This window comes from Bos indicus x Bos taurus, chromosome 1, assembly GCF_003369695.1.
Source record: "Bos indicus x Bos taurus breed Angus x Brahman F1 hybrid chromosome 1, Bos_hybrid_MaternalHap_v2.0, whole genome shotgun sequence".
In the NCBI taxonomy this organism is placed as follows: domain Eukaryota; kingdom Metazoa; phylum Chordata; class Mammalia; order Artiodactyla; family Bovidae; genus Bos; species Bos indicus x Bos taurus.
The window spans coordinates 69,679,070-69,689,099 of NC_040076.1; the positions used below are offsets into that span (position 1 = coordinate 69,679,070).

Consider the following 10,030-nt stretch of genomic DNA (forward strand, 5'->3'; position numbering starts at 1 on the left):
ATTACTGAGTATCTACAGTGCCAGTCATTAGGAATGGGAAGATAACTGAGACAAAGTGCTTGAGTTCAGTGGTTCAAAGTGCAGAGTTCAGTGGTTGAGTTTGCTTGAGGAATTCTCACCATCCAGAAAAGTGAAAATGATGAAAGATGATTTTTTTAAAAAAGGAAAAAGAAGAATCAATGCTTAAATTATAGTTCTTAAAGAAGAAATTGGAGGAAACAGAACAGAAATAATAATCACCAGTATAATAAAAAAGAAACCAACAAAAATTCTTTCTGGATTGAAAAATATTTCTACAGCTCCAAATTGAAAGGCATGTGGTCCATGTATAATGAATTAGAAAATTAAACATCTTCAGCATAAAGGAAAAAAATCCTAAAAAGATTAAGACAGGAAAATAAAAAGCACAATCACTACCAAAGAATAAAGACCAGATTTGCCCTAGATTTCACAATAATATAAAGTCCAAATGACAAAGGAACATCATGCATATAGAATGCTTGAAATATTATAAAAATACTAACACACTGTTCCTTTAAAGATAACTTTATCCAGAAGGGATTTTTGTGTTGTTGTTTTTTTTGTAGAAACTGATGCTCTGTTCCTACAATTTATATGGAAATACAAAGGACCTAGAATAGCCAAAATAGTTTTGAAAAATAACAAGTTGCAGGATCTATACTATCTCGTTTCAAAATTTATTAAAAAGCTAAACTAATCAAGACAGTGGGGACACTGGCAGGATAGGCTTAGACATCAATGGATCAATGGAACAGAACTGAGAATCCAGAAATAAACCCTTATATTTAAGGTCAAGTGATTTTAATAAACACACCAAGGCAATTCAACAGGGAGAGTCTTTTCAACATATAGAGCAGGGGCAACTGAGTAGCCACAGACCAAGGAAAAAACCCCAGAACTAGACCCTTTACTCACATTGTACATAGAAATTAACTCAAAATGGTTTACATACTCAGATGTAAAAGCAAAACCTGGGGAATTCCCTGGCAATCCAGTGGTTAGGATTCATATGCTTTCACCACCAAGGACCCAGTTTCCATCCCTGGTCAGAGAACTAAAATCCCATAAGCCATCTGGGGAAGGTCAAAAAAAAGACAAAACATGATCCTGGGATAAGCAAAGCGTTCTTATAAGCACAATCTATAAAAGAAAAACAAAAACAAAAACCTGATCTCCTAGTCTTCATCAAAATTGAAAACTATTGCTAAACTTTCAAAGATAACATTAAGAAAAAGTAAAAAGTCATGGCCCAGGGGAAATATCTGCAAATCTCATTATTTGATTAAAAAAACAAATATCCAGACTAACTGAACAACATGTGCTTATGTGCTCAGTCGTGTCCGACTCTGCGACCCCATGGACTATATATAGCCCACAAGGCTCCTCTGTAGATGCAATCTTCTAGGCAAGATGAAGCAAGTTGCCATTTCCTACTCCAGAGAATCTTCCCAAGCAGGGATCAAACCTGTGTCTCCTGCACTGGCAGGCAGATTCTTTACCACTAAGCCACGCAGGAAGCACCTTCAATAAAAAGAAACACCACCCAATTTTAATAAGCAAAAGACCCGAATAGAATTTCACCAAAAAAGACATGCAAATGGAAATAAGCACATGAAAAGATGTTCAACACCATCAGTCATTTAAAAAATGCAAATTAAAACCACTTCACATCCCCTAGAATGGTTATAATCCGAAAGACAGACACTGCCAAGTACTGGCAGGGATGTGGAGAAAAGTGAGCCTCGTAATTGCTGGTGGTAATGTTAAATGGTACAGCCCCTTGGGAAAAGAGTGGCAGTTTCTTAAAACAAAAAGTTAAAATTTACCATATAACCCAGCAATTATACTGCTACAAATTTAACTCAAGAGAAATGTAAACATACATCCACACAAAGACTTGAATGTGAATGAATGTTCAACACAGCAATAATATTCATAATATAAAAGCTGAAAATAACTTGCATCAAATGGTGAATAAACAAAAAGTGATACATCCATACAACTGAATGCTATTCAGTAATTAAAAAAAAAATCAGAAAAGTTCGAAAACTAGGTTGTAGTGATGGCAGTGCAATTCTGTAAATCTAACTCTGAGACCCCCATGGACTGTAGCCGGCCAGGCTCCTCTGTCCATGCAATTCTCCAGGCAAGAATACTAGAGTGGGTTGCCATTTCCTTCTCCAGGGGATCTTCCTGACCCAGGGATCAGAGCCAGGTCTTCTGCACTGCAGGAAGATTCTTTACATCTGAGGCACCAGTGAAGCCCTTACTACAAATTACTGAATTTATATACTTACAGAGTGAATTTTATGGTGTATAAATCATATCTTAATAAAGTTTAAAAAATAAAACCCATCAGTCCATAATGAAACAGACAAGTAAATAGAAATTTTGATGAGGAACAAAGTATTTTTCTAGTTTCAAAGTATGTCTTCACAAAACGAGATCAGATTTGTAGTTACCAGACGCAGGGGATGGGGAAAAAAGAAACTGGATCAAAGAATCAAAAGGTACAAAGTTATAAAGAGTACTAGGGATATAATGTACAACATGATAAATTAACACTGATGTATGTTATTTATGAGAATTGTTAAGAGAGTAAACCTTAAGCATTCTCGTCACAAGAAAAAAATGTATTTTTTCTATTTCTTAATATTGTATCTATATGAGATGATGGACATTCATTTCATGATGAATGTAAGTCCAATCACTATACTGTATGCCTTAAACATATATAGTTGTGTATGCCAATTAGACCTCAATAAAACAGGAAGAAAAAAAAAAAGTATACCCCAGAAAGTTAATCACAAAGAAGAAAAGAGAACTTTATATTGGAGAAGACTAGCAGAGAAAGTGATCAAACCTGAATCATGTGCAAACTGGTAAGAAGCAATTAGAAGAACACAGCATCATATTAGTGGCAATTTCTGCCAAAGAAGCACAACCTGAATTTAACCATGAGAAAACATCAGGCAAACCCAAACTGAAGGGCATTCTACAAAAATAACTGGTTGCTAATATAGAAAAGGGTCAAAGTCATGAAAGCAAAGACCAAGAAACACTTTCAGATGGGAGGAGACTAAAGAGACAATGCAACTAGATGTAATACTTGAGTCTGGACTGAATTATTTTGTTCTGAAGAACGCTGTTGGTACAACTGGCAAAACTTACATGAAGTCTGAGGATTAGATAATAATAATTTATCAATGCTTTTGATAGAAGCTCTGTGATTATACAGAATGTCCTTTTTTGCCCTTGAAATATATACTAAATGTTCTGGGGATAAGATAAACAGCAGTTTATTCGCAAATATTTCAAGGGAAACAATTCTTTGTACTGTACTTGCTTATAAATTTGAGATCATTTCTATAAATTACTTCAAAAAATTTAATGGCATTACATTTACATAAATAATATGTCTCAATTATGTCTTGGGGAAGAAAAAAAGACATGCCTTCAAAATCATTATAGAGGATAAAACCAAAGAAACTATGGTCCACAAAGGAAAATCCAAAACCAGAAACCAAAATAAGAAAGCATAAACTATAACAGAAAAAAATCAGCTAAAAATAGTTAAGATAATAAATGTAGGGGCTTTAAATGTAGGGGCTTCCCTGGTGGTCCAGTGCTTAAGAATTCGCCTTTCAATGCAGGGGCACAGATTCAATCCCTGGTCAGGAAGCTAAGATCCCACAAGCTTTGTGGCCAAAAAACAAAAAACAAGTAATACTGTAAAAAAAATCAGTAAAGACTTCAAAAATAGTCCACATTAAAAAAAATTTTTTTTAATAAAAAATACATAATAAATGCAAATATCTTATTTCCCATGGTCTTCCCTGGTCATTCAGTGGTAAAGAATCCACCTGCAATGCAGGAGACACAGGTTCAATTCGTGGACTGGATGACCCCTTGTAGAAGGAAATGGCAACCCACTCCAGTATTCTTGTCTGGGAAATCCCATGGTCACAGAAGCCTGGTGGGCTAAAGTCCCTGGGGTCAGAGTCAGCCATGACTGAGTTGAAACAATGCTTATGTATACAAGTACATGTGTTCTGACTATGATGTAAAAACGTATTCTGCACCATGAGTTGCCTTCAAAAGGTAACTGAGAGCTGCTGAAGTAGAAAGTGAGGAAAGCAATTCTTGAGAATTATTTAATAACTTGCTGTGTCGGGTGTGCTTAGTCGCTCAGTCATGTCTGACTCTTTGCGACCTCCGTTTCTGTAGCCCGCCAGGCTCCTCTATCCTTGGGGATTCTCCAGGCAAGAATACTGGAGGGGGTTGCCATGCCCTCCCCTTCAGATCTTCCCGACTGAGGGACTGAACCGGGTCTACTGCGCTGCAGGCGGATTCTTCACCAGCTGAGCCACCAGGGAAGCCCTAAACTTTCTGTAACTCTGCCTATGCACTTCCTTTTTCATATTATCTTTACCATATATGTCTCAAACCTTCCTCCACTCCCTTCTGGACCCCTCCACTGAGCTTTCTGCTGCCAACCTGTGAAGGAACTAACAGTGTACAGGCATTGTTCAAGCAATGGTTGCTCAAGCCCTCTTAGCCCCAGAAGCACTCAGAGGCCTAAAGAACCCTCCCTACAAAAGAGAGACACTGAATCCCTCAGGAAGCAGTTCTCTGAGCAAATACTGTTAACTGCCATCTCAGTGGAATCTTCCAGCCCCAAAAAAGCAGCATTTTTACTCCCATTCCCTTGCTGCGTCCTCGCCAGGACTGATTGCTACTCTCTTGAAGATTGTGGTCCTCCCTCATTCTTCATATTCTAAACTTCTTTAAATAAAACCGACAATACTTAAAAAAAAAAATACCCTCTTCCTCGTAAGGAAAAAGTACAGAAAGAAAGAAAGAAAGGGAAACTTCTAACTAGACATTGGAAAGGAAGAGGATGAAGACTCACAGAAACGAAAACAAGAGAATAGAGTTTACAACAGAATTTAAAGACTGTTAAAATCAGTGATGTTTAAAACTGGAAAACATCTGCAACCTTGGCAGTGCTTGTTTCTACCATCCCTCGGTGTAGGGCAACTAGCACAATTTACTCTCCAACCAAAATGTAGAGTCAAAAATAAGGCTGATGAGGCTTTTTGTCATTTCTGCACACTATCTGTATAGATGCTTTTATGGTGAAAAAGTCATTGATAAGTCAACACATTATTCAGAGCTCTTTTCTTCTTAAAATAACAACTTAAATCTTAATAAAACAAAAAAATATTTAAGTATAGTATTTTACAATTTACAAGATTATTTTTAATCTTTTTTTTTCTTTTTTGGTCGGGGGCGGGGGGTGCAGGGAGTGAAGCTTCATGGTTTCATGAACAGAGCACTGATGTCAAAGCCACGAGGACCTGGGCCCAAATCCCAGCCATGTCACCAGTTTGTGACTTTGGCCAAATCACTTCTCTCAGAGCCTCTGCTTCCTTATCTCTGTATGTCTTTTATGTCTTTTGGGAGTAATTTTGAAAATTAAATGAAAAGTAGAGCCTCACAGTGTCTAGCACAAACAAATGTAATTTACCTGTCTGCCCAGACCACATTCCTATCTACCAGTAACAGTAGCAATGTGGCTATGGCTACTGCAATACTTCTCAACTGAGGATGGATTAGAGTGGAAGAGGGGATAGAAACAGGAAAAGGAGTAGATCTTCTGAGACTGCAGGGGACAATATATAGAGTGTATGTGAATGCACGTGTGTGTGTTGATAAGCTCCAGATGATTCTGAAATATTTGTCCAAATGGCTTGTATTTCTAAAAATTACTAAATTATCTCTATAAATTACTAAATCATTGTTTGAGGAAACCCTAAGTTTGGGCAGTCTCGAATGGTCTCTTACAACACATTTAAAAGTCAGGTAATATTATATAACTACAATTCTTACTGTATGATGGCATCTTTGGGATTTCAAATATCTTAAACCAAACACAGGTTTTTTATTTTAAATGAGATATGTATAATCACTTAACACAAATGGATTTTATACTATAGTTGCAACTTCATATTAATTATCCAAAGGCTTTCACACAAAAAAATTACCAAAATGTTCAGTCATAATCAAAATTAAACTCATGATGCAGCTAACAAAAGATATGATTCTTACCCTTTGAAACAATCTAAAATCGCTTTAACACATTTCCATATGGTTGGCAAGTAACTTAAAGCCTGAAAATATTAAGTGCTGATAAGGATAGACAGCAGCAGGCACTACTGATGTGAATACAAACTGGTATGTTCACTCTAGAAAACAACTTGGCACTACTTACTATACTACAGTGCTGTCCAGGTGGCACACTGCTAAGGAATCTGCCTGCCGATGCAAGAGACGTGGGTTCAATCCCTGGGTAGGGAAATCCCTTGAAGTAGGAAACAATAATCCGCTCCAATATTCTTGCCTAGAAAATTCTAGTGGGCTACAGTCCATGGGGTCGCAAAGTCAAACATGACTGAGTGGCTGACAGCGTGTGCACGCACACATGCACGCACACACACACACTCTTCGGTGTCTTATGCTGCTGCTGCTAAGTCGCTTCAGTGGTGTCCGACTCTGTGCGACCCCATAGACGGCAGCCCACCAGGCTCCTCTGTCCCTGGGATTCTCCAGGCAAGAACACTGGAGTGGGTTGTCATTTCCTTCTCCAATGCATGAAAAGTGAAAAGTGAAAGTGAAGTCGCTCAGCCGTGCCCGACTCTTAGCGATACCATGAACTGCAGCCCACCAGGCTCCTCCATCCATGGGATTTTCCAGGCAAGAGTACTGGAGTGGGGTGCCATTGCCTTCTCCGTGTCTTATGCTACCACCCTAAAATCCAGCAATTCCACTGTTAAGTTTACAGACACTTGCACTACGTATTTCTTACATGTAAGAAGTTCATAGTGGTAGTAATCTTTCAGAAACAGCAAGAATCTTGAAACAACCCTAATGTCTGTAAAACGAGGAAAAGAGAAATCAACTGTAGAATACCTACAAAATGGTATACATAGTCTCATGACTATAAAAACAAACTAAGTTACATTTTGGGTGAATCCCCAAAACAGTATAGAGCAAAAAAAGGAAGTCATAGTAAAACTAGTTTGATTATGTAAATTCCAAAATGAAGTAAAATTAAACAACATGTTCTTTAGGGACATTTACATTTATATGTATATTTAAAGCTAGAAAACTGTTAATACAAAATTCAGAATATAATTACTTCTATGGTCGAGGGAGCAGATGTAACATAGGAGAATATACACAGGTTTCAAAGAAACTGATTTTTACTTTGTGAGACTCTTCTCTGCATTAATTATATACTTCATGATAAAAGTTTTTTGAAGAAACAGAAAAACTAAGTCACAAATGGAATCTGCATTAAAAAAGCAATTCATGCAAGAGTCAAGTTTATGGACTACAGAATACACACACAGCTCTCACATTTCATATAAGATACCTCTCCACAAATAATTCTATAATTTAGGAAGAAAATAAATGAAAAACTTAAAATTCACCCACAGAAGTTTTCATGCTATCCTATATACCTCAACATTTCCCCTAAGTAGGCAAAACCTTGAACTCCTAGCTAGTTAAAATAGCTAGTGGTGAAGTGTTGAACTTCAACTAGTGTTGAAATTCCTAGCTAGTTGTCTTTCTAGTTACAGTCAGCAAACAACTTTTAACTTTTCTTTATCCATTTATCACAAGGATGGGCAGTTTTATATTGAGAACTTGTTTCAGAAAAAAATAATCAAAATGGATGAGCACTGCACAGGCTCATTAGGGTGGTCTGATGATAAATACTCGACTGAGTTTCCGAATCACTTTATTTAACATGGTCTACTCATCTTGCATTATGCGTGAAAACACTTTGGAATGAAAGTAATTACAAATATAAAATGATGCATTTTCTCCTTCTGTCAAGCAAATGAAAATCACTACCAAAGGAGCTTCACAATGCCAATAAATGGGATATCCATGACACATCTCCATTGGGAGATACAGCACTGACACCCAAATGATGAAATTACAAGTCAAATAAGAATTTGGATGGGGGGAGGTTCAAGAGGGAGGGGACATACGTATATTTACGTATGGCTGATTCACGTTCTTGTGTGACAGAAACCAACACAATACAGTAAAGCAATTTTATTATCCTCCAACTAAAAATATATTTAAAAACACACAACCAAAAAGTCTTTTTCACTTGTACCTTTTCTTGACTCTTAACACTTTATTCCATCTCCCGATGGTGGCACCAAGCCAAACACCCTCGTGCCCCAAACTTGTTCCTCAAGTCCCCCATTCTCTTCTTTCTCAAACACCGCTGCCACCGCCCACGGTTAAGCCTACTCCTCCGCACAACTTAGAGATGCGAGAAACATCAGCGTTCCTCTTAGGGTCCAACCTCCCGGGGTTCCCGACCCTGAAACCGCACCTGCCTCAGCCTGGAGCTTTCCGGGCCCCGCGCCCGCGCCCGCCGAGCCGCGCCCACAGAACCCCTCCGCTCCCTCGGCCGCGCCCTCTCCACCCTTCCTGCGGTCCCGCAGCCCTGGCGCTCGCCCCCTACTCAGAACCCCCTTTTCCCACCGAGCCTCCCCCACCTGACTGCACCCCGCTTCCCCGTCACCGCGGGGCCTCTCGGCCGAGCGAGCCCACCCGCGCGGTCAGCGTAAACCAGTCCATTCTGCCCTCTAGGCCGCGCCCCAGGCCGCGGGGGTGGGGGGCCTCTGCCACCCGTTCTCCTCACCGTGCCGTCCCCGGGGCCCTCGTCCCGGGCCCCCTTCGTTTCCTCACCAACCATGGACTCCAGCCCAGCGTCGGGGTGGCTCAGCGGCTCCAGCGGCGCAGGCTGCCAAAGCCGCTCAGGGTCGGGAGCTGCCTGCTCCATGGCTGCGGCTCAGCGCAGCGGACACACTGCGCCGGCGCCGCCTTGCCTGGGCCGCCCACCCACGGCCGCCGACCAGGCCCCGCCCCCTCTGCCTGCGGCCGCCCCGCCCCGCCGCGCCGCGCCTAGCTCACGGCTGCGCAGGCTGAGAGCGCTCCAGGGCTTGGCCCGCAGTTGGGAATGGTACTTGGGAAGGGCGGGCCTGCGAGGAAAGTGGTCAGCTCCCGAGCCAGGAGACCCAGGAATCCGGGAGAACCGGTGGGGGAAAGACAGAAAGGCAAGGGGAAGGTGAAGACAGGGTGGGTGCTGGAACCACTCAGGTTGGTGATCACCTAAAGAAAACCTGAAATCAGTAGAAATCCGTGGCTGTGGTCTGACGGCTCCCTCTTGGCCTTTTATCTTGCCTGCCATCATTGGGTCCTTTTTGGCTCCACCCCCACCCCCTAAACACACACCCAGAAAGATCAGAGCCGCGTAACTCACTAATTTTCGGCAGGTTGAGTGACACAATCAGGAAAAGGTAAACACTTTTCTGAGAAAAGTGAAACGCTTAACTGAAGCTGTGTTTGAGTTCTATCTTCAAGTGTTTCTTGAAGCCCTGGTGATATCTGATAATTTTCTGTAAACACTTAAGTTGAATTTTCGGAACCTGTTTCCTAGGCAAGCATTCACTATGATAACCTGCCGGGAAACACTCGCTGGGTGTACCAGATTGTGGTACTTTGTGGTACCTTGTATAGGAAGTCTGCTCATCAAGTTTTCAAGGAGAGAAACCGATCTTTCTGTCCAAATAACTTAGCTGTTCGAAGCGGTAACACGCACTTTTCTCCTCCTCCTGATACTTCTTTTGGCATGGTAGCGATTTTTCCCATTCATCCCTAAAACCTCAAGTTATGTCCAAGTGCTAATATCACTTTGTTCATAAATCAGTTATGACCTTTCTCATACTTCTTTACAATTATTTATTTATGTCTGTCTGCCCCAACTAGACTTCAGACTCCTTTAAAGCAAGGACCCTATTGTATTATTTGTTCTCTCTTACCAAGCCTAGGACATTTACTCAATAAATGTTTAAAGGCATTTAGGACTTCCCTGGTAGTCCAGTGGTTAAGAATCCACCTTGCAGTGCAAGGGACACAA

General features: G+C 40.6%; 1 protein-coding gene across 2 annotated transcripts in view; it reads right to left on the reverse strand.

Annotated features, from left to right (window-relative positions):
- The window catches only part of SNX4 (sorting nexin 4), a 52,976-nt gene extending 43,993 nt beyond the window's left edge, over nt 1-8,983 (reverse strand). The window contains exon 1 of one of the 2 annotated variants that reach the window (XM_027536609.1): nt 8,753-8,983. In XM_027536609.1, the coding sequence (XP_027392410.1) occupies nt 8,753-8,893 (141 nt within the window). In that variant the 5' untranslated portion in view covers nt 8,894-8,983. The remainder of the gene's footprint in view (nt 1-8,752) is intronic. The other variant, XM_027536618.1, reaches the window with a different exon arrangement.
- Between the last annotated feature and the right edge of the window lie 1,047 nt (nt 8,984-10,030).